Consider the following 26,543-nt stretch of genomic DNA (forward strand, 5'->3'; position numbering starts at 1 on the left):
TTAACACAGGAGACAGGAACATTTTAATATGATTTAATATGATCTGATGAGGTTAGGATCAATGTATGATTCAAACGAGCAGATTGTATTTTCAATCGAATGCGTTTGTTCATAAAATAGTTACATTTTCGCCGCACTTATACTGATGTTCTACTGATAGTTAGATCATTTATTCATTCACTCTTTCTCACATATCTTTCTTTTGTATAATACATTTATTCTTTCTTATCACACACACACCACACACCACACACGCACGCGCGTGCGCATTTCTCACACGTCAGAAAAAAATACAAAATTTCTGCTTGAAAGCAAGTGATTTCTACAGATTCATATGTACGTAAATATCATACAGAAACAAAAAAAAAAAAAAAAAAAAAAAAAAAAAGAAAAAATGAGAAAAAAGGAAGAATAATGATGAGTATCACCCTGAACAAGGAACCATAGAATAATGCACTTTGTACATTATTGTTATCGACAATTTTTCTTTTTTTCAAGAGATAAGAATCAAGTTTCTTAATATTGTTAAAAATCGAACAATGATTTAAGGTAACTGTGAACGGGCTACATCATTTTTCATAAAACGAACACATACGATCTTAATATGTACATACATGGTTCGTATATCACACACAATGATTTCGTGATAACAAATTTGCACATGGGATTGAAATAAAGTGGCTCAGAAATTCACAGATTTCATACTACACAGTAAATCAAATAAAAAAAACTTAATTGATTTACCTAGAAATTGATTGTTTCAAGTTAAATTGTATATAATTTGATTTTTATACAACATAGATAACTATGTTATGAATTATATATGCTTGGAGTGAAAATGTTGCATAGTAAAAATAATTTTATTATCTTATAAATACTATAAAATTAGTCAATCACTACATTTCATATTAAACTGGCGTTCTTCCTTCTTAGTATATCAAGAAAAAAGCTTACAGAGATATTTCACAACTATGTGAAGCTGTATAAGTTTTTTTGTTCATTCTCTTCGTTATTGAGAATCTATAAATTCCTGAACCATCCTCTTTTAATAATCTATTATATTAGGGGCACGAAAATCGTGCTCGAATCGTTCAGCAGACGCACAATAAATTATAAATAGAAATAATAATAATAATAATAATAATAATAATAATAATAATAATAAAGTTAGTTTTATCATGCTTCAGGCCGTGCGCTGTAATACTAATAGTAAGAAACGGACGCGTTCCATTCTTGAACGTTCGACTCCGACATCCTCAACGCGTTTCCTTGTGGATAATAGTTAACATCTTCATTATACAACACGTTTAAACATTTTCGTAATCGTGTCCAATTCCTCCCACTAATCTTATTATCAATACTGACTACATGCCAGTCTCGATAATATATAGAACACTAAATATCGGTTCCTAAAAAATGCTTTTTCATTCCTTTGCTTTTACTCAGTCATTATCTAGCCAATTAACTAGTCAATCAACGTCTCAATAAAAGAAAAAATATATCTAATAAATAATGTGACTAATTTAAAAAAGAAGAAATAGTAATAATAAAAACAGAGAAAAGAATTGTTCCTAAAAGGAGACCGATATTTCAGTTTCTTCGAGTGCAATCAAACTTTGCACTGAACATTATCAAAACGTGTAATACAATTCCTTGAGTATTCTATGTTCTTTCTCATATGACTTCCCATGAAATCAGCACGGGTGAAGAGTAGAAATCAGGAGGGACAGTTTCGTCCAAATGCAACGCAACAGCGTGACAGCCTTTTTGTGCTGGATATTCGTTGTACGATTCTATATGCTATAAGGTTGTCTGAACATATATACTCTTCTCCTGTTTGAACCTGACTGCAACCACTTGAACGAAGGAGCAACGAAACAGAACAGAAGAACGTTTCCGGCCGGCGTGGTTTCCATGCTGACGATTGTGCGATTTTCACGTCGATCCACGACGTTTCTATCGATCTGGCACGAAGAATGATCGCAAAACAGAAAAGAAATAACGACCATCAAAAGGCTTCTCTTCGCTTGTTCTCCAAAATAATGATATTCTGTTCTGGCGACAACCAACAGAATAACTTGCCCGATGCATCCTTTGGTCCAATTAGAATCGTGACACTTTATGTTTCTTCCTGCCAGCTATTCTAATTTGCACTAGCCTCAGTGTTCTCCGGAGCTGGCAATGGTATAGGTTTATCAGACACTGGAGCAGCCTGTTTCTTTGTCTTCCTTCCTTTTTTTGACCTGGGAGACTGCTTTACCTCACTACTTTCTATCTCCATTTTCTCCTCTGTTTTTTGCTGTTGTTCTTGGCCAGACCGTTTACTATCAGTTTTCTCAGTTTTCTTTTCCTTGGAAGTGTTTTCTACTTTCTTATCCTCAGAAACATTCTCTAATTTTTTTTCTTCTAGAGGATTTACTTCCTTATTCCCCTCAGAGGGAATGTTCTCAGTAGTCTTTTCAGCAGAAATGTCTGTTTCCTTTACTTCAGTAGTGTTTTCCTGTTCCTTTTCTCCGGGAGCGTTCTCTACTTCCTTCTGTTCAGTTACAACAGCTTCGTCTGGAATTTGCTGAACATCCATGGACGTCATTTCCGGCTTCTTCGCTGGAGTCGTTTCAATAGGCACGCTGGAAACCTGCCGAGCATCCTGTTGTTGACTCGTGGCGTAATAAGTATCAGAGTTTTCTATTTTTTCTGTAGAAGGTTCGGTAGCTTTTTCAGATTTATTTGTTGGAGATGATGGTGCAGGAGGCAGTGGGATTGCTTCCTTATTCTGAGACTGATCCTCTTCTTTATGATGCATGCCCAGTGTTCCAGTCTGTTCAGCCTCTTCGGTTACATTAGAAACTTCTTGTTTCTCCTGTCCCTCTGACAATACTTGTTGCGATGGAAGCGGCGCCTTCGACTCCAGTAAACTAATCGTTTCCTGTATAGTCTTTATCGCGTTCTTGCGCGCCTGTCGAACATTGTCTCTACCCTCTGTCTCTATATCGTCCAATTTAATCAGTTCTCTAGTAAGCATTTCATCCAGATAAATATATTCTTTATCTGTCCTCGAGTTACCACTATACTGTTTAACTTGTTCAGCCAGAGAGTCTACTTCTTTCTGTACAAGAGCTACTTTTTCTAAAGGATCCTTTGGAACGGTAGGTTTTGGTGGTTCCTGTTGCTGAGGTTGCTGTTGTTGTTGTTGAGGTGGAGCCTGCTGTTGAGACTTCTGTTGCTTGGATTGTTCATAATGCTGCTGCTGTGGTTGTCTCTCAGTATAATATTGTTGTTGAGGCTGTCTTTCGCAATACTGTTGCTGCTGAGGTTGTCTAGGCTGCTGGAAAGTGTGTGTTTGTTGTTGTCTCCTGGAAGGATGCTCAAAGCCACTTGGTGACTGATAGAAAGATTCCTGAAAGTGTGGAGGCCGTTGATGGGATCTTCCACCAAAGTGCTGACCAAATGTTCTTTGAAAGTGTGGTGGTGCATGAAACTGTGGAGGGGAAGGTTCTCTTCTGAAAGGAGAAGGTGCTCTTCTGAAGGAAGACGGGTCGTCGAAACTTCTTGGTAGCACAGGTTCGTCTCTACCTTCAACAAAAATTGGAATATGCCTAACGTTACTTTGCTGCTGAGGTTTCTGCTGTTGTTGCTGAGTTTGTTGTTGTGGCTGCGACTGTTGCTGCTGTGATTTCTGCTGCTGAGGCTGGTTATGCTGTGGCGTTATATCTATCCTAGAAACGTATCTCTGACCCTGTGGCTGCTGCTGTGGCTGTTGCTCTTGCTGTTGAGGTTGTTGTTGATTAGAAGACTGTCTATTCTCTGGAGGAGCGGACATTGAACGTTGTCCACGATTTCCTCTGTCAAGATTTTCCATGTTGTGATGGTGCTGACCTATATCCACAGTATTACGTAATCCGTATTGCGGAATTTGACTTTTCTTATGAGATTCTTCGAAATTGGAGGATTTATTTTTCTGATTCTGGTTAATGTCCGCTTCACCGTGTGAACTGGATGCACTGATTCCGCTGGCAGCGCTACTTCCGCTTGCTTGACTTCGTGCGTCCTCGTCAGAGTAACCTTGTTGATGATTATTACGATCTCTGTTTCCAGAGTCGCGATTTCGGTTACGGAAAGAGCCGTGGAATGGGATGTCACCCCAAGGTGGGCCTAACAGATGGTCGGCAAATTCTGGGTGGCGGGCTGCTAGATCGTCCAGATGCGCACGAATATCACTGCGTCGTCCGAAATTGTCGTCGTCGAATGGGAACCCCTGGTAACAGGTAATAGAAGTCGAAGTAAGGAATTTGTGTTCTTTTCTTCGGTTTTCTTTAGTAAGTCTAAAGTGCGACTTCTGAGGTCTGTATATGTAGAGTACGGAATTTTATTTTAATTTATTTATGTATTAATCCATTAAAAACCAAGGGAAAAATGACGAGCAAAAATTAAGTAATAAGCAAATATTTTTTTATCAAGCTAAAAGGAATTAGAAATATTCGGAATAATTTAAGGTATTAGAATAATAAATACTTATAATTCTCAAACTTCATAAAATAGCAAGATCTTGATGAAAGAAGAAATATTATCAAAAGTGATATAATCATGAACGAAATATTAAAGTAATGCAACATTGGTTCTTAATGAATTCTTACTATTTCGATATTCAAAGTTCAAATTTTGTTTTTAATATTCGTGAAATGTTTTCATTTTTCTATGGCTATTAGAATATTCTTTTTTAATTTTTTCTTTAAAATTTTAAAAGACCTCAAAAGACGTCTCTACCGACTAATATAACGATGTAAGTTAAAGTTTATTTACTTAAGTTCTGCCGCTTAAGCTGTGAAATAAGCCGTGTTTAAACATTTCTTTGCGCGTTAAAGCGATTTCTTTCTTTGTAAGTCACAGAAAGCTTGATACCGAACACAATATAAAAAATATAACAAATAGGAGGTAGACATTCGAATAAATGGTATTAAAAGAAAAACGAAGCGTAAAGTGCAACGCTTTGGTAAATCTGTATCAAACTTCTAAAAAGATCTATGATTTCAACGAAGTTACAAGATCTCGTAATGATGTATTATTAAAATTAAAAGCCATGCACAAAGAGATTAGAATGTTGTATACATTTACAATATTTTACATATGTGAATATTAGAAAAATACTTAGAAGATTGGTTTTTACGATATCGAAAGAGTAACCATTAACGTTACGACTTGGGGATTAGTAGTATGATAATTGACGCCATTTCGAGAAATGCGTGATTTCGCGTGGATGTTCCACTCGTGACGACATGTATTACGACCTTTACGTCATTGAATAACTATATACAGTGGCTACACACTATATACATGTACACACGTATGTATATACATACGTGGCTGTTGCATTGTATTTCGTAGTTTCACCCACAGAAAATAATTCGGTCAAAGGAAACCGTGACTTCCTTAGCAAATAGGAATGATTGTTTAAACTTTCCTTTTCTTCCTTTAAGAAAGTATATACTTATGTCTAAACGCAAATATATAAGAATCATAGAAAATTATAAAAAATTATTAATATATAATATTTTCTATTATTTGTTTGACTTTAGATTTCTATCTTTTTGTTTGATATTTTTTATTTCAAATATAAAATTACTGACAACTATTATAGGCATTATATACAAATTTCACAACTAAAAGCTACCATTACTACTTTAGCAATTATTTGCTAGTAAAAATTAAAATTTAATGGTAAAAAGTAATGTTTCACAAATATAGATCAATCAAAAGCAGAAGCAGATAGTGCTGTTTAATATTTTTGTTTAATAAACATATATCTAATATCGCCTTGATTTTTAGACGAAAAGCTTTAAAAGTGCAATAATTGGTCACCTGCAGGCGAGCAATTCATCCTACACAAACTATTTCCTTAGAGTCTGAGTGAATTTTTGTTTTGTTTGAGTGACTTCTCAATATGGAAAAATGGTGCTCCGAAATATTAACCAATTCATTTTTTAATAAACAGCAGTCTTTTAATATGTATCATTTTATTCGGTTCTAACAATACCTAGAAAATACCACAAAAAGTATTTTTATTCTTGTGAATTTATGTGCAATTCAAGTCATAGGACCTAAGCTTACATTTCTCTTTCTCGAGTTCATATATTAATTTCCAGTATTCTTTGCATATCTTTGACTAAAATATATAGAAAGTCTTTCATTCGTATGTCGATGCCTTTTAAAGATGCACCACTTGATTCCGCTTATGAATCATGCACACCCGTTAAACGTTAGGTCTATCTGAACTTTTCTTTCACTTCTATCGGTTGCTTCTTTTCTCCATTATCGACTGTAATTTAATTCCTATATATTAAATATTATAAATTAAATAAAAAAAGGAGAATCGAATAAAAATAACTTTTGGATATTTTCTGACCAGCAAAATCCATAAATTAACCTTTATACACAGGTTTCCTCCGTCTATTGTGTGTGATTGAGTGTATTAGAAACACAGAATTCAAAAAAAGATAGACAGATCTACTTATACGTATAAGGGCAATAAAATAGTGACAAAGGGTTGTACATAAACTTTTACAATTTCGTTGTAAAGAGAAGTCTTCAATTTTCAAATTCATAGTAATTTATATCTTTAAAAAATTTATTAAGCTCCATAAAACCGTTTGACTCTGTGAAATTTTCGAAATTTACGCGCGCAGCGTAAACATTAAAAGCGCAAAGGCACGAAATATTTAATCAAAGAACTAGTCTATTGTCTAATTCATTATATTTGCTACATCTGAATCAGCTATCATCTTTTTTCTTTGTGTTTCTTTATTTTTATCTTCAATTCATCATTGTGTGTATAGTTGCTATTTTAGGTTAGACCACAATTAAACTCTGTCATTAATGGCTATTAATAGTCCTTTGAAAATTTATTTTGCCTTAAATGAAATTTCCTAAGCAGAACCATTATACTAATCACCGTTCCAGTTACATTAAGGAAAGTTAATTTTCGAGCAATGTTTTTAACATTAGCAAGCTTAATAATATGAAGTGATATATAATAATAACAATAATACTAAACTATTTTGACAAATTATAATCTTGTAATTGTCTTTCATTTCAGAGATATTTGTACCTAACTCTCTATATTTCATATGTATTCTTAAATTTTTTCTTTCCTTTTTTATTGTATTTTAATAGTGTATGATTATTGTAGTGGGTTAGAATGTATTCGAAAAGAATTTTAATGTTTAAAAATCATTAAAGAAGGTACTAGATCACGTTCATGCAACACTTCCGATCTGAAAATTATGAAACTTGTTAATTATGAGATGCAGTTCCAGGAACTGTGACTGAACTACTCTGCATTGAATATTCATTCGCGTGCTGCATTCCGCGCGTTCCTTGCCTTTTATGCGACTTTTCAGGATTTCATTGTTGTGTTTTTCTTGTGTATATGTATGTGTTCATGCACTGTAAGTGTAAATTACATGTAACTGACTAACAATAACCTAAACTATAACGAAAAATCTATTAAACCAAGTCAATACAAAATTGTTAATTAAATTAATGATCTATCCACTATATTTATTTTACAATTTACATTTTAATAGTTTTAAAATAACAAATATCATTTATATTCTTATATTTATATTATATAAATATAATTATTGTCATTATTATATATATTATAGTAATAATTATTACATAATATAATAAATAATTATAAAATAAATAAATTAATTTCTGATACATTTTTGAGGTTAACTATAATTAAAAAGAAAAATTCGTATATTGTTATAAACAATTTTAAATTATTAAGAAACAATGTATTTTCCATTATAGTATGCTAGAATGGTAATTTTACACACATTTTGTATGAGCAAAACGCATATGTAAGAATACAAGAGAATCAAAGATAAAGAAAAGTTCACGCCGCTATGGTTATCCATAAAACGGCAAACTGGGTGAATGTCAGCGCCGGCTCGATATAAACGAAGAACTGTGTCACGGTTCTTTGAATCAAGCCCACGACAGACGACGATTTATAGTTATTTCCTGATTTCCTCATGGTATTCTTCAGAATATACAGTTCATTTGCTTTTAATTAACATAGAAATATTCTTCAAGAGAAGTAATAGAGAAATAACAATCAAAAGAATAATTATTTTCGTATGATTTATAATTAAAAAGTGAAAGTAGAAAAAAATGCAAGATAAATTATTCTATCTTCTAAATATTTTTATTTTCAGTTTGTATTAGTAAGAAAAAATAATTAAATTGGATTATGTTCTCCTTTGGAGAGAATAAGGAAATTTTGAAAGTCTGGGCGACATTCACTATTAAGATTTTATGATTTTGGAGTAAACAAATTAAAAGCATTCTCGAATCTGGAAAGGTACTGAAAAAGAATGAAGAAGAGTGTTAGAATTTTGGGAAAATCTAATTATAGAAGTCATGAATATTCGCAGCAAAAATGTTTAGTTTCTGAAAAGTAACAAGATGACAGCAACAGTAAAAGAAAAAAGCTTAATTGAAGGAATAAGTTTCTAAGATCATTAACAATACAAAATTATTAAAACTCAAAAATATAATGAGGGAATATAAAAAAGATTTACATTACTTCTTCTCGAGAAATAGAAATTATTAAAATTTGCAATGTAAAAGATCCTAGAAATCTTATACTGCGAAGATTTTTATGAAATACCGGAAATATGTCGTATAATGGATGAGTGAAAGAGAAGGAATACCAATTTGGTTTCACTTCCGTTCTCCAATGGATGGATAACGCCTACGCGACATATGTCAAGGCATCATCATCGATAGTATTAAAAATAATGTTTATCGAAACCGGTTTCTTTTTTACGTGAAAAGGGGCAGCCGGTTAGATCACAGGTAAAAATACTCTGTTATCGTCTTTTCGAGAAGCTAGGTACGCCGTAAATGATATTAAGAAGACAATTTCCTATAATTAATGGCGGAAACGATATAGCGAAGCTCTCGTGCAGTTGACCAATGTGGACAAATATAAACATTATAAATGGCTGATTACAATTCTGCTTTCGTTTTAATAGTTACTGTGGGTTATTTTGTAATAACCTACATATATAAGGTATTTAGAATTAGCAGAATTATTACAATATAAAAATAGCGATAAAAACCATAGATATGTAGAAAAATAAAATATGAAAAATAAAAAAGAAAAATAAAACGCATTTTGCTCTCCATATAGAAATAGGAAATTTTTAAGAAAATGTCTTCATTTCTGTTCTTTAATCTGTAGTTAATGTTAGGTTAGGATTACTTTTAGGTCTTATTCCTCAAAAAATTAGTGTTCGTAAATATATAAATAAACGTTATAAGAATACACAAAAGGTAGATTTGTTCTTTTCAAAGATCAGAAATCAAACTATGAGTATTAAAATACTAAATATTTATACCACAATCTATGATTAAACTACAGCTACAAAAAGCACAGCATGCAGCTATCCAAATAACCGTTATTTTTCCTTTTATTATACCTTTTAATATATGAATTGAACTTTTACTGCACGAGATCTTACAGATCAAGATTCCTAATCTTCCTAAGCAATATTCGCTTCGATTCTAACCTCAAAGATCCTTCCAGTATCATCGGCAGTATACTCCAAACAATTGTGTAATAAACTGAAACAATTAATCTTTGTGCTATTATTTCGATTGAGAAAATTCTTTGGAGAACAATGAACATTATCGATGATCAGAGTTGAATTTCAAGAGAAAAGACCATTTATGGCCGCAAGATATTCAGGCAAGCCTAATACGGCCGAGTGGTCGGACATAAACGAGAGGAAATAAAGCGCGTAGTCAGCGAATGGACCGCGATTATGTTACGTTTTTCGTCTTTTTTTCTTCTTGCTTCTTTCTTTCTCTATCTGATTCCTTTTGGTCGCAGACAGAGCTACGGAGGAGAAACGTCTCCGTTAGTTTATTATTAGCGTCAACACGCTTATGTTTTGGAGGAATAGACCTTGTTCTAGGAGAACACGTTAGAAAGATTCAGGACCGGCTTGAGGCTTGATCAGACAAGAAGACGCCAGTCAAATCGAATATTTGTACGAGTACTATTGCACTGATAACTTCCGGTTGGAATACCATGAAAATGATAATATAATAAAATGATCTGTGAGATGATTTTTCTGGAAGATCTTGATGATGAAAATTTTATCTGAAGACTTAAAGTAGAAGTATAGACTTCAATTTACGGTAAATTCATAGAAAACGAGTAATGGTTCTTATAGCAAACAGATAGTAAAAGAGAAATGACGAAATACATGTATATGATAAAACTATAGCAAAAGTATTACAAACTAATAGTCAAATAATTAGAAGTTATGGAAAAATAATATACTAATAAGTCAGTGTAATAAAGTCATAAAAAGATTTCATATTACATAACATTAAGATTCTATAGAGAGCCTATGGAAATTCCAGTCAAGGTGTCAAAAAACCTATATTTCATTTTAGCAAGTAAACTATAAAAAAATGTATAGGGGTACCTGGAATATATCATTATATGTAGCTAGTTAATGGAAATTTTTATATTATATTTTGTACTTAACTGTACATAATTGAATTATACTGATTTTATAAAGTAAATCAATATTTTTTCATATCTAGTTTTCAGCCGAGTTTTGCAAATGGATATTTATATCTATATATCCCTATATATGTGAATTGTAAATCGTCATTATAAAACTATCATGGCACTTACGAAATAGTTCCAAAATTGCATTTGCTGTCAATTTAGGAAACTCTTGAATAATCGAACAAAAAAGTGTTATAATTTTAAGAATTCTAAATTTCATTTTGACTGAAATCAGTAACGTGAGTACATAAATTGTATTATAGTAACATCAAGTTAGCGAGGAATTTGTTCATCCATCCTGTTCATCCGGAGAAAGTGTGAAATCCACGGGTCGACAAGTCGACGTTTTCGAGACGGTAAAACCTACGTCATTCCTCGCGAATTCTATTTCTAACTTCCACGCGATCCCGCAGAACGCGAGAGAGAAGGTCGAAACCGACGTTAAACGCAAGAATTGAGAACATCGATAGGCGTGCGTATACCTTCCCCACGTTCCCTATCAACTAGACAACTCCCAAATTTCCCATGGGATAGGGTAACATCGATTATACTATCCGTTCAACAAACTCATCAATAAAAAGAAAAATAATACAGATAGTAAAACAATAAAATGTAAAAAAAAAAAATAAATGAATAAAGGTTCATTATATTAAATAGAGGCGAATCATATAATAATTCAAATATGCAAATTATATCGAAAAATCGATGATAACTTATACATGTAGAAAGAAGTAAAACAAATCAAAAGGTGCGCAATACTACTTTAGAACGATCTGGAAAAGTCTTGGCATAAACGTCACGAGTCGACTATATCAACGTTTAGATCGCATGATTCGACATACAGGCTTGGAGCAACGTCATAAGCCGATTAACACAACCTCTTTACATTATTCTTGTCTGATACTTAAGCGTACGTTCGAGTAACGAACGAGTTATATTGTAATATCAAGACATCGAAATATCGACGAATAAAAATAACGTATACCGTCCATTACTCTCAACTGTAACACGTTAAAAAATCGTATATTCGTTCAGGTTGTAAAAGATACATATGTATTATGTACTGCGGAATATACGATGGGAATGGCAAAAAAAAAAAGATGGCACCACTTACGGGAAACGGACGATCCAAATCAATCGGTTCTCCGAATTCGGATGCTTTGTCCACGATGACAGGCGAGTCCATTTTTTGGACCCTTTGATCCGTGCCTGATTTCGAATACGTGGTGTTCCTTTTTTCCTTCTTTTTTCTCAGGAGATGCGATTTTTTTTTTAATATGCTGGTATTTTTTGTCTCACACACTAAGAGGTTAAGTTCGTGCCTCTTTTACCGTTAAGAGCTCGCTCTGCAGGTTAAGTTTTTTTTTATGTATATATTTGTTTATACGTTTTCAAAAGATCAGCCAAGAAGCTCACTAAACAACAGCGACGGCGTGTTAACAAAAAAGGCGAAACGAAAAAATAAACGTTTGGAAAAAACACACTTTCGTTCTCTTTCTCTTTTTGCTTAAAGATCTTGCAAAGTTACCCGAGTCAATTACGTGCGACAGTTGTCTTTAGCCTCTCTCCTTTCAATCTTCTCTAGGTAGCACTCTAGCTTTCTGTCTTCTCTTCCTTTTGCTTTCAGATTATGTAATTGGACCACTATCGGCGTTACTCCATCTATTTTACACTTGTATCACTCACTCGCAAATAAAAGGTTCTGCATTAGAAGAAGGAAATGTTCTCTTGAGAAAATCCTCAAGATGCACGCGTTACAGAACACACTCGTTTCAGGTCAATAGCGAAACTGTCAGCGCGCTCCCGGAGCAACTTAAATATATTTGTTGTGTGGGCTGTATTAAAAGCCACGTGACTGCCACCGAGCACAGCCGAACCCTCACGGAAGTAATCGAACGAACACACCAGACGCTACTAGAACGTTCCTCTCTGGCTCTTTCGAGAAATCATTTGGTTTTCGCGCACTTAAACGGCACGCGACATTCAAAGCGAAGAATGACAGAGAACATTCTTACTGTACTTTCTTCAGACATTCATAGATAAAGATGATTGAAGTTGAGATCGACCTTATCACTGATTGTCTAAAATAAAAAGTACGTTTTGTCAAAAAAAAATATATATTGGAAACATCATAAAATTCGTATTATTTTATGTTCATATATAATCTAGTAAGTTTTTCTTGTTTTGTGGATTTTTTAATTTCTAATAAATAAACAGAGTTTTCAAATTACGTAGAGTGTTAGGATATTCATGATTTCGAAAATATTTATTTTTTTCACGTTGAAATCGGTTTGAAATATTCTTTCAGCATGATTTATCGTCTGTGCCAATTGTGGATTGGTATTGTCAAGTTTTTCCATTTTTCGTTTTACAATCAACCTACCGAGCAAGGCTGTACTCTGGACTTGTTTACCTATATCCTTTTATAGTAAGCATGAATTCCCTTCACATGTTTGTATTCCCATCCGAAAAGTTGGTCAACTCGTTTTCCTTCCTCGCAACCAATAATCGCACTATATAAATAGATCATCATTAATCGAGTAGAATTTTCGATCGTGCTATAGCCTCAAAATTTGACTTATTTTTTTTAATGTAATATTAACCATGAATCACTCGATGTAAGTATAAATAGACCGTGTCTGATTCAAAGGCACTGTTTCAGCGTAAAATATATATAGACTACATATTGTTCCCAATAAGAACTAAATTGGGCGGTTAATAAATAAAACCCATATGTATTAACGAGATATATTTTTAGAACTTATCGAGCTTTAAATAGGATCGTTACTGTAATTCTGATAAGATTCTTCTGACACTATATGTAACGTTAAGAGCCACTAATAATTTTAAATGGTAACTAAAGAACTCTCCATGACCGATGGAGAAATTTCGCCGAAAAATTCCAATGAAAATTTAACACTCACCTCGATCCAATAATTATTTCGTAATTAATGAGAATTCTATACATCGTGTTTGTTGCATAAGCGTTTGAGGGAATGTTTTATCACGTAATGTCAACTGATTATATGTCAACTTGGCTTTACGATTTCAGATGTATTATACCGCTGAAGTACTAAAAGTCAGCCATTGAAAATTAGTCATACGATCGCAGTATTTGGCCCCGATCCAAACCTCTTCTGCTGGACGTGAAAATACGTGTGCAGGTCGTGTGGCCAGGTATCATGTAATATAGGTGCTTTATAATCAAGATATTGCATCGTGACGCAACAACAAACCGAGACCTTGCTCGTCGTGACCTAACTTTATCATCACCTAATGATAAAATTTCATCTTATCTATATTTGCAATAATGTAATAGTATTAGTGAAATAAATGAATTCTATTTGAGTTATGTAATTATAGATTTGTTTAAATTTCAAAATTAATTAAATATATACACATCTTTTTTTTTGAGAATAATCGTTCTATATGGAAGAATTCAAAATAATATTTACATTAAATTGGTATATATAATATTCTAATGTATCTAATGTGCCAGTAAATAATTCAGAAGAATTCTATTTAAAGCTACATGTTTAAAGTACCGTTTTGCATCGTGTTGATCAATATGATAAAATTTGATGATTTATTTTTTTAAATATCCAAGGATGACGATAGAATAATTAATACTATGATTTCAACCGTGAGAACACTATATTTAAAGGCGACTGTAAGTGACATAATAGTACATAGAGTATGTCTATACAGCCGGTTATGCCATTGAGATGTAATTAATGGTATATAGAAACCTTTGAAATGATGCTTGATTGGATAAAGGCCAAACAAAGTAGGGATAAGATTTCATAATCTAATGCGCGATTTTCAATTACCCTTTGGAAACTTCCATAATTCATTAAGTAACTTTATATAAGTTTTTTTTTTTATCTAAAAATTAATGTTTTGTAATTCATATTTATTTAAGATATTTTGTAATTGATATTTATTTAAGACCGAAATAAACAATATCTTAACATTACCTGGAAACGTTTCACGAAAATATTTCTACTTATTTTTATGTCTACTACCGAAAAAAAAGCGTTCACTAGATTAAGCATGATCCATAATAATGTTAGCATGTAATTTATAATATTTAATGGTAACGCGCCAATGCTGCAATCATAAAAAGCAAAGAGGAGATTGACGTAATGATGTAAAAAATGTAAATTCTCGATCTCCATTTATGGAAGAGCGTTATTCTTAGAATAATTATTTATAATAATATAGTGAATTACTTTTGCTACAAATATAATTATTTTTACGAAAAATACTATCTTTTTATCAAAATAATAAAGTTATGCAATCCATTTGGATATCTTTAATTTAAAAAAAAACAATATAAATTAAATTTCATCTTAACAAATTAAATGTGGCTTAAAATATCAACAACAAAGTATCAAAAATGGTTTATTACTTGCGCTATACGTACATTTAATAAAAGCGTGAGCAAGCACGTGGTACAGAGTCGCGAAACATCAAATTATAATTCCTTTACGATCACCAAGGTGCAATTTTGTCCATGCGTTGTGGAAATCGTGGAATCAGCTTCCTGTGGAATATTTTCGAAACGCAGTAGAATCAGATTGAAACTTTCAATAGTGTCGAATGTTTATACCACGCTTGACAATAAGCAGGAAACACAGATCGAATCGTACACTTCGACGAACATGTCGATTTGCACATGCATGAGTACACAACGGCAATTCGCTCGACAGATGACTCACTTCGTGTTCCCCTACAATCTACAAGATAGAGATTATGTAATCGATTGCTTGGCAATACATCAGCGAACTGCCATCTGCGGATTCTGTAGAATTCTATACGCGAATATTGCACTTCGGTGATCTTGCACGCGTGAGACAATAGCAAGAATAAACTGTACATGTGGTAGTCCTCCATGGTTTTCGAACGCTTTATGCTTCCATATACAACTTATTATCACGCACGATCTTCATCTCTGACTTTCAGATGTTTCGAATTATTCGTTTCGAATCACCATTCAAGGATTCTTATAAGATTGCAGATGTGTGATATACATAAATGCCATTGGTATTTCTACCTTTCGAAAACGTGTGTGTGTGTGTGTGTGTGTGTGTGTGTGTGTGTGTGTGTGTGTGTGTGTGTGTGTGTGTGTGTGTGTGTGTGTGTGTGTGTGTGTGTGTGTGTGTGTGTGTGTGTGTGTGTGTGTGTGTGTGTGTGTGTGTGTGTGTGTGTAAATTACGGATATTTATGCAGATCCAAATTTTTATGAATACAACTAAAGAAATAAAACCTAAATAGAGATTTGCTCCATTCTCTATTAACAGATGTTTTACTTTGAATACTTCATATATTTTGGTATGTCATCATGTTATTATGTATATACCTACATTGTGTGCATCTTCGTGCTTTTAAATTTTACAGAATTACATAACAATCCGCAATGTAATTATGGATATGTATCACACGATAAATATTAATATAATTTTATAAAAATGATGTACAAATTTGTTATGAATATAATAAGTACAATTACCAATATAATAAGTACACCGACCAATTAGGATTACAAATCTCTCATTTAATCTTCTAATTTATAATGATAATGATATTGGTGGTAACGAGACGGAATTTCTTTTATGGCGAGAATAATCCACGAATAAACCTATATACACGTCTTGTGTAATATGTGAAACAAATCGTAAAACTGCTGGTTTCACTCATCATGCAGAATGATTGAAAAGATTTATGCCTAATAAGAGACTAGTTTTAAGGTTAGGAGCAGACTTTTAACAGGGATGGACATTGAATAATTTAACGATAAGATCAATGAGAATAATTTTCATATTCTTTTAAATTTGATAATTTACTGTAACTGAACGTAATGAAACTTGGACTTTCTTTGAATATCGATAGTTCAAAGCTGCGTGTCAGAGTCATGGCAATAGAAGGGAATGAAATTTGTTTCGATTCATTAAAACGATGACACGATGTTTAAAAGAGAAGATCATCCTTATATATTCTGTACGAGTCAAGTCAGGAGAGATAAATAAAATTATATATTTAATAGCTCAATTTAAATATTTTTTATGATGATACAAATATCATAAATCATTAGCAAAGGTAAATACCATAACAGGAGTTCTGAAAAATGTTTTATTACTTGTCGTATTTCCGTTACGATCGCAAATTACAAATTAGTACATTCACACTTCGTACAACAATGAATATTAAAATATTTTTATCTGGAATTTTTATTTATACAATATATTATTTATATTATACTCAAAAAATACTTTCATCTATGAAATTGATACACAGTCAAGACCGAAATGGTATACATATATCTTAATAATTTTTGTGAAGAGTGTTGCCATCTAACGGTTCAATAACTAAGTTGTAAATATATAAATTACACCTTTCTTATGATATAAACGATTTTGTAGTTTTTGAAGAAAAAGACGTAAATTGCAATTTGTAATTTGTAAATTGTCACGTGACAAATATGTATGTATTAATGAAATATCATCCAATCAATAATTCCATCTTTTCATCTCTTTACAAAACTCGAACTAGATCAAACGTCTCTCACGGAGACATAAAAGTAAGTATAATCGTTAATATTCAAAATCGATCGAACAAATCGTGGATCATGTTATTCGATATGAGAAATTATTGCAGTCTCGTCTTCGATTTTGTTTCTCGATCTTATTCACGCGTTTCGATCACTCGCACGATCATCGATAATGATGATCGATGATCTACGGTGATCGATGGCGCAGCCAGGAAACTATGAAGCTTGAGGAAGTGCTCGATCGCCATTCCTTAGCAGACTGAAGTTTCGTGACGTCATAGAGATGACCGTAGAGTGTAGAGAAGTAAAGACTGATTTCCTTACGGGCTTACCGATATCAGCATATCTCTACTACATATACTATGGTATACATGCATGCATTCTTTCACGCATTAGGCCCGCGTGTAAACACATACCACATATTTACTTCTAAAATTCTGACTGCGAATTTTTATGCAATTTCATATTGTTATTAACATAACTGAAGAAATGGAACCTATATAAGAATTTATTTCATCCATTAAATCTAAGGTTCTATCATGATACTTACATATATAATTTATTAAATATAAATTTGATAGCATAATCTAAAATCACTGATCTACGAATTTGATTTGAATACGATTACGATCTGTTATGCATTCTTGTATTAAATTATTACTATGAGGAGTGAAAATAAGAATGATCAATGTGTACACTTTCACACGGAACTGCGCCGTGTTTCACGCGCAACAAAGCATGATGTGCACGTGTATCGAACGATCAAAGAGTGAAAGGAAAAGTGGAGATTCCTACTACAGGTCGAACGCATACACTCGTAATGCTCCATTGATGCAACGAGTATACTAGTCTCAACACGTCGGTCAACGCCACGTTCTCTTATTTTTTACTCCGATCTTTGAGATTTTAAAATTGATGTAAGCCGCCATTAAATAATTTTGAATCACTATTTTACCTCACAATCATAATAGTCTCGGTGAAATATTTTGAAATTAGAGGATCGGAAATTTTTACGAACTAGACTAGCAACAGAAATATTTTAAATATATTTCTCCTTTGTTCCATAAATCATAGTGGAGTTCTCGCGAATTTAATTATTAACTTAGTTATTATATTAAGTAGATATTGTATACTGTACAATATATTTAAATATCGTAGCATTATATTTAATGTATACAAAATAATATATATTATATGATGATATTAAATATGTAATGTTTTAGTTATTAATTACTATGTATTAATAATCAGCTGTTTCTTTTTCTCAAATGCTGTATATGCCTTATATGAAATAGTAAACAATGTAAAACTTTTGGACATTGGTATGAAAGATACTAAAAGTTTGTTAATAGATGAGGATCAATATTGTACGTTTGAAATACTTCAGCCAATTGTAATTGATATAGGGCGTGGCGATAAAAGCTAAAAGCTCGCTAAAAGCATCGAAGGTCGAGGACACCATAATACCAATCTTCATGCACAAGGACTATGTAATTTTCGAAGATCTTTGAAAAAACATTAGACATACCTCTTAGGAAGCGTGTAAAGAATTTGATCGTGCAGTAATATTATAGCAGCATTGTCATACTCGATGTATACGAACAGAAATGATCTTCGAGATAAGACACACAACAACCTACTACAATCATGTCTTTACTTTTATTACTTCTTTCTTTGTGTTTGCAATGAGAAAATATCTTCAAGAATGTATTTCGTATAATTCAGAATGTTCTATAAATTCGTTATTTGTTTAAGAACCATATTCTCGGGAATTATTTCAAAATTCAAAATATATCTTGTATTATTCCTGAAACATATAAAATAATATAAAAACCTCCAAAGCTTTTGCGTTATATTTAGTATATAATATGTATAGAAAGAATTTGTGAAATTTTATGTTGTTATAACATGTTTAAGAGATTTGATAGGTTTATTTATTTCCTTAAAAAGTCCATTTCATTTCATCCTATTATTAATAATTATCTACGTATTGAGAATAGGATTCAGAGTTTTTACTCTGCATAATGTCCTAATTTTAATTAGGACATTAAATTAATTTTCTATAACTAGAATTTCTCTACTTATAAGAAAAAATATTGTAACTTTTTCCTTCTGACTATTTTTTAATTTAATTTTAAATTTCAAAATTGATAATTGCTATCAATAAATCCTTTAAATACCAACATTATGATACCAAATACTTTTCTCATGAATAAAGGAAATTTCACGATTATAGAAGGTTAAATAATATGTCAATTCCCAAAATTCGCGGCAGGAAGACACGACATGACCCTTTCCCTTCGAACAATTCGCAGAACTGGCCATAAAGCGGATAGGAATGCCGCTTCATGAATGACGTTCACCAAGGAAAGTAGGAGGGATAATCAAGGGTCCGCGACGTGGTTCTTAGAACGGAGAAAGAGAGCACTTTTCAAGACGTCCCTTTCCACGCACGATGAATCCCAATGACTTCGTGAGTCATCGCATGAAAATTGCAGTGGGTGTAACGAGGTGTCTTATCTTGCAGTTAGCACCAAACTTTGCCTGGTTCAATCGGAGACGAGTCACCATTGATGCATTACCACGAAACATCATGCACTATTACAAGTCATAGAAAAGCTCCACTATTAAAAAATTATAGGAATAGTATCATCTAATTCTGGATTATTACGATGGAATACTACATTCTCCATTTCTTCCATTTTCTTCTTCCTTTTTCAAAATATAAAATTAGAAATTTTTAACATTTAATTGATCGCATTTTCTTAAATCTTTAAGGAGAGAATGGTGTGTTGTAGTATATTATTCTTTTCCTTTACGAATTTAAATACTTGTTTGTCTTATCTTTCTTCTAGTTATCTTTAAGAGAGATCATATAGCGCTTGTTTATAGATGTTACTTCTATTTCAGGACTAGTAATTCTTTATTATCTGTACTTTTTAGTATTTTTCTGGTATGAGGAGACATATCCAGTAACAGATCTGAGTTCTAGCCAGAATCAATAAAATATTCCCTTGATATACTTTTACCCTCTCCAAGCATTTTTGTCTCCATAACATTTTACACGTCAATATCCAGGACGGAGAAGTGAATGGGAACCGCAAAAAAATGAAAGAAAATCGGCCAGTGACGGCAGCAATCTTACTAGAGTAAATATTGATGCAGGGGTCCAGACGGATGACTACGTTCTATACCAGAAATGATCATTTCTATCGCACTTTCAAGACTTCATCTCTAGAAAAGAACTTCATAAAAAAATTTGTATATCTTTTCTGAAGATGGATCAATATCGGCAAAATTATAAAACAGAATACTTTGTCGTTTCTTTAAAAAAGATTATGAAAAAACAGTATTTCTTGTCCAAGTTAGAGGAAATGTTCTTTTAAGAATACAGACTGATATAAAAAAGAAAGTGTATATGTTAAATACACGTAAAGATACTTTTGACCAGCATTTGCTGGCTCTTTCTCGTATGAGAAAGATATTTCTGAAAATAAAAAGTGATATAAAAAATGAAGTAAAAGAAAAAAAAGAAAAGAAAATAAAGATAAAATCTGTAGCTCAAGTTAGATAGAATTATTCTTTTAAAAATAAAAAAATATATTCTCATTGAATTGAGATACTCTTCCTTTTTTTCCAAAGTCGGTATAAAAAGGATTTTGACAACTATGAAGTAATGTTGCTTTTTTTCTCTCGTAAGAGATGCATATCATGAAGCAATGTTCACAATTTTCAAACACCATCGGCATGTTCGAAGACCTAGGAACGTTCTCGACGACGAAGTCGTCGCCGACGCCGGAGCCTCTGAAAATAGCTGCCATTGATTCCCTCTCGCCATTCCAAACCAAGAACCGTTCGATCCAGAATAATCTGTCCATTTGATCCGTGACACTTTCCACACACACGTTAAATTTCTTGCAAACCATCAGAAATTTTACATTTGCAGAATTTTTTAGATTTACTGGAAGATACCATCTTGATCATGCGGCTAAGACATTTATCCTTTCTTCTATCTTGTTTCTTTGTGTTGTTAGTATTAAATATACTTTTATGGTAGTAATTACGAAATTATCTTTCTTCTCTTTTGTCCTCGTTTCTTCTTTGAATTTCCCCCTTTCTGAGAAATTTTGCGTACCATATTTTTATGCACATAACTAAAGAAGTGTAAAAACAGAAAATTGTTCATCCATTCTTCACAAATCTTATAATGAGTTTGGATACTTTATACATTTCTCCTGTAGAATTTTCCTTGAAATTTCCCATAAATAAAATTGAATATCTTGCATTAATTCCATTAATCCTGACTTATCTTCTAATTCCAAAAAAGAAAAAAGATATTTTCAACTCAGTCCTCTATTTTTAAAACATAATATATTTTCCAAATAATTCCAAGTCCACTGAGCTATCAACCGATTGAAGAAGTTCGAAAATCAAGAAAGTCTACCCTAACTAATATTCTTCTATCCAAAGAAGATTGCAACGAAGCAATGCATTCTGGCTTCGTATCATTACTTTAAAAGGAATCCACCCTCCATCAGAACGATCTTATCGATTGATCAATGAAACGTTTTATTGTTGAAAACAGAGAAGGGTCTATGGCGAGGCGAATAAGTGGTAAGTCATCTCCCTGGCGGGCGTTTGGCAACAAACACGTTATTTCTGGGTCCTTTGCCGGAGTCTGTCTGCGCTTCTGAAAAGCCAACGATATCAGCCTGATGTAGAGCGACTGCTCTCGATGGTAGAATTGCGAAACTTACCGCACGTATACCATATTGATCTCATTTCGTACTCGTGTACCGGTACGTCGTCACCCTCTTTCTCTCAGAAGGGACGTTTAATGCAATTGGGGTGGTTTTAATAGCCCACTAGCTTTATATACTTCAATGAATAGAACAGAACCCTCTACAGGGACACGAGTAAGCTCGAGTAGGTCCTTTATAGATAATACACTCTGTGAATTCCTTTGTTGCACACTTGCCAGACTACTGGTTTTGTATTAACATATTAATAACATTTTATTTGTAATTCGTTCCAGTCGATTTACATTGCTCAATTCTGTTTCTTAATATTGAAGTTAAGCAAAGAAAATTACAAGGATCAGCTTAATATTCTTTCGATGATATTTCTTCTTTCATCTTGATTCTACAGTTTGATGAAATTTGGTGAAACTGAAGTATTTATCAATATAATAAATTACTTATTCAGTTCGGTTTCTTAATAATATAGTTGTGAAATTCCAAGGACTTGATTAATATTTTTCGAGTAGTATTACTTCTTTCAGCTTGATATTATAATTTGATGAAATTTGATAACATTGAAGTATTTGTGACAGTATGTTAAACTAATTTCTTTTGAAATTATAAACAGTTTTTGTGTATCTTTGATTTATATAGTGGACTTTTGCAAAGTATTTATTATTTTACAATATTTTTGGTATTTTAAGAAAACAACATATAAGTTACATTTTTTATGTTTCCTAATAATGTGCAACTATTATAATTGGTTCTTAATGGGCTGAAATTATAGTGATTCGTCTTCATAATATTCATAGTATCAAAAAATCTGAGAATTTTTATATTTCTAACCAGTTCTATATAAACAATGTATCATCCAATTTATTGCTCCTTTCTTAAAAAATTTCTTAGATTTTTAAAAATATTTTATTCTCAAATATCTTGTACAATTCCGTTTGAGAACTCGCGAATAGATTAAAACCAGCAATTGTTTACCGCACGTATCTGGTGGGAATCTTTTGCTGTGTTTGTTTATATTTTTCGATAAAGGTATGATTTAGGTGCAATTAAATTTTTCCACAAATACAAAGATATTGTTGTATCGATAAGCAAAATACCAAAATTATATTTTTTATAACAAGAATCATATCACATTTCTTGAAAACCTTATGCTTCTATATTTCTGTATATAAAATCAGAAATTCCATAAAGACGCTTCTATTACGGGCTATTATCGTAACAACGAAGGTTAAATATAACTAGGGAAAAGAAATTGTGTTTTTTGCAAGAAAATTATCATTATATCGTTAATGTATTTCAGAATTGGATAAAGACCCTTTTATGACGACCAGAAACAGCAATTTCCGCCATTCTCATAAATCGACGGTCATTTGAACGCTTTTTCCCCTCAGAAAACGTTTAGATTAATCGATTTTGTTTCGTTCATTATGCACCAAGATGGCGATCGAAGTTGAACGAAACGAGGACATACGAAAAAGGAGGGAAACCCATGGCCTCCGTTTGAATCATCAATCGTTTTCCTTTTACTATAGGAACAATTTTAATTCCATATTCACCCTGCAGTAGCATACTATCTTTTTGGACATGATGCCCGCATATTTAATCTATATAGAAAGTACTAAAAAAAAAAGTTTCTTAAGTAACTTTCAGACATTTAGCTCAGAGCTATAAGATTATATGTTAAAGCAATTTTATATTTGCAATTATTTTACTTAGACTTTTTCAATCGAATGAAAAAATCCCATTTTCAAAAAAAAGCTCTTCATAAATTTGTTGAATTTGAAATAAAATGCAGATGACAGCTGATACTAAGCTACTTGTTTCTTAAAGCTCTCTTTACATTCGCATAGGTAGATCGATATCGACGGTAGATAAGTCTACCTACTGTCTATATGAACCAATTAATGCATTTTTAATCTTTATATATACATACTTTATGTATACATACAAAGTGACACTGAGGTAAAGTAATCGTAACTTTAAAACTATCTTATCATTATATTATGAAGTTATCGTATTATTATATTTCCTTTCTATATATATCGAAATATTAGTTTATTTTCACAACAATACTCTAAAGTTCGTCGATAAAAAAAATAATACAGGTGGATATTTTATTGTGGTATTCATTGGGACGATCTCGATTATCACAAGATTACCGAAATATTTGATCGTTAAATTGTCTTGTTTACATGAGTCTAAGGTCACAGTTCGAATTGTAATATTACAAGGGATACTGTATCCAACGTATTGAAAATTTTTCGTTATTCTTTTTAATAATAATTAAATAATTATTGTAAGGAACATATAATACGTAGTGCGTTGAGACGATCGCGATAAAATAATCGAAAAATTTTCACGGCACCCGATACAGCTGTAACGGTCACGCGACCGCCATGAACTATGACAACTGGCTCGTTGACAACGCGGAACAGGTGATTCGGCATAATGAATACCAAATTTTTGCAACGTTCACATAGCATAGAAGAATAAAATAATAAAATCCTATATATACATATATATATAAACGTATATAAGTACGTATGTAAATATTAAAATATAAATTATATAATACCATTAACCTCATTTTAACGCTACGCTATCAAATTAGTTAAAATGACTGGTATCAGATTTTTTGTTTTTGCAAGTATATTTGGTGATGTCAATATTTACTTTTATTGTAATAGAAACACACACTTATTTGGTTTGATCATTAACTATAAACTATGACATATTTAAGCATAATACATTTAAGTACATAGATATTAAGAGCTAGTAGTTCTTGTGTTAAAACTAAAATACTTGTCATAATTAATTTGTAACAACACGATTTCGACAATACTATACTCAGTGCAAGAAACATCACCCTATATGAAAAATATTGCACTTATGAACCTATCACACGTTTATATATTTTCGAATCTTTATACATCAGGGTACTTGAAAAATACCGATCACCAATAAACACGACAGTTTTTTCACTTTTTGTCTTCTGAAAATATCGGCATTGTGACAAGAATAACCGACAAGCAAAGAAAACTAAATACATGCTGGTGAAACGACGTAGAAATTGGGCCACTCTATAAATAAAGAATTTTCGTACAACACATTCAAATCATGCAAGAAGGAACACATTTTTTCAACATACCAAAGTGACTCTAATGAGGCTATAAAGAGATAATAATTTAAGAAGTTGTTCGACCAAAAATTACCCGTTAACCTTTTGATATTCGGTTTTGAGTTTTGATGTTTTGAGTTTGTATCATTATATGTATAGATGCATATAGTATTTAGTAATATCTTTTTAATATTAAAATTTTTAGTTGCATTTGAAATCTAGTGTTATTGGTGAGTATTTCTGGGCGTATTTCAAACTTAAACTGATAGAGTATTGATATTGCAATTCTACCATGTTGTTACTTATATTATCATTATGTTGAATTAAACTATTTAAACTAAACTAATAGTGAAAATTACTATTTAAATTATTAAATAAAATGAATAAAATATCGTAATTTATAATAAATACATTTTACATGAACTTGAAAAGAAACTTTTGTACCAACAGAAACAAAAATTAACGTTGTTCTATCATAATTTAACACTGAAATATAAAAATCTGAAGGTTAACAAATAAAGTATAATTAACTCTTAAAACCGTGATGAGAAAACAACACTTACGCTTAGACATAAAAATTATTCCAGAAACTTAATTTTAATAATAAATATTATGTTCCACTGATTTGCACGATTTGGTTTTAAACGGAGATTTACGTAAAGAAGAGGCAAACTCACCCTTGAGAAAGTGGAATGTCGTTCAAAGGGATCCCGTTGCGATCTATTTGTAGGCTCGAAGAAAGACTTGCTGTCTTCGTCGAACTGTTGTTTAATCTCTTGCAGAAGTTCGTCGCCGGATTTACCACGTAGTCTGTCGCTGAATTTCGGCCGGTCGCGAAAGTAGAAAGACATAGTTGGGTCTACACGCGCACAACCGTTTCATGCACGATCAGTGAACGTTACACTTGTTGCCTTTTAGCCAACACGCTGTACCAAATTTAACTTGAAATAGTTTCCTTTTTTTCACGATGGTCACGAAACGAGTCCTTCATACAATTCCCCTACGAAGCGTTGCGCGTGACTGAAAGCTCGCGCCGTATCATGGCGAGAATAATCAAAGAGCGCGCATGCTCACACCGGCCTGTGTAATCGTATCTTTTCGGCGCGAAACGTGCGCTTATTGGCCCGTTTTCAATTGTCGGCCAATCACAGCGCGCATATCGTCACCGATTTATCTCGAACTACTCCGATATTCGCGATGCACGTTCTGATGCACACAAACAGTACGCATCTTACGATCTAAATTTAATCGTCAGCTATTTAAGTTTTGCATTTTTTTATTTATAACACCAACGCCGAAATGTCCCGTGTAATACTTTCATTTATCGCAACGTAATCGACCATCACGCTAGAAGAAATTACGTGCCGCCTTATATAACAACCGGTGAATAAACGAAAATCGGAAAATAAATAATACGATCTTTTGCTGTTAATCTTTCTTTAAAAAACTACGATCTGTTGTATTATGTTGTACTATGTAAATAAAAATTTTCGATTTATATCTCAACGGCTTATTGCACAAATATTG

The 26,543-nt window shown here is 32.4% G+C and overlaps 1 protein-coding gene and 1 long non-coding RNA gene across 6 annotated transcripts; one reads left to right on the forward strand and one right to left on the reverse strand.

The window, feature by feature from the left end:
* Positions 1 to 83: 83 nt before the first annotated feature.
* On the reverse strand, positions 84 to 26,031 carry Stv (BAG domain-containing protein starvin). 4 transcript variants are annotated; one of them, XR_011801332.1, is made up of 5 exons: positions 15,021 to 15,528; positions 13,519 to 13,867; positions 11,709 to 13,107; positions 9,489 to 9,633; positions 4,118 to 4,255 (listed from the first exon to the last, which is right to left on the reverse strand). XR_011801332.1 is itself a non-coding variant. In XM_072014713.1 (2 exons), exons 1-2 carry the CDS (start codon positions 25,865 to 25,867, stop codon positions 2,144 to 2,146), a joined length of 2,286 nt encoding a protein of 761 aa, XP_071870814.1. In that variant the 5' UTR covers positions 25,868 to 26,031; the 3' UTR covers positions 84 to 2,143. The 4 variants fall into 4 exon arrangements, 2 of the variants coding, with proteins under 2 accessions (XP_071870814.1, XP_071870815.1); XR_011801333.1 differs by lacking the exon at positions 9,489 to 9,633 and having other exon boundaries at positions 4,114 to 4,255; positions 12,123 to 13,107; positions 15,021 to 15,593; XM_072014713.1 differs by lacking the exons at positions 9,489 to 9,633; positions 11,709 to 13,107; positions 13,519 to 13,867; positions 15,021 to 15,528 and adding an exon at positions 25,694 to 26,031 and having other exon boundaries at positions 84 to 4,255.
* On the forward strand, positions 12,553 to 13,954 carry LOC139993210 (uncharacterized). 2 transcript variants are annotated; one of them, XR_011801335.1, is made up of 2 exons: positions 12,553 to 12,687; positions 12,903 to 13,954. It is a non-coding gene; the product is annotated as an uncharacterized lncRNA (long non-coding RNA). The 2 variants fall into 2 exon arrangements; XR_011801334.1 differs by having other exon boundaries at positions 12,637 to 12,762.
* Positions 26,032 to 26,543: the final 512 nt, after the last annotated feature.

Source organism: Bombus fervidus, chromosome 12, assembly GCF_041682495.2.
Source record: "Bombus fervidus isolate BK054 chromosome 12, iyBomFerv1, whole genome shotgun sequence".
NCBI classification, from domain to species: domain Eukaryota; kingdom Metazoa; phylum Arthropoda; class Insecta; order Hymenoptera; family Apidae; genus Bombus; species Bombus fervidus.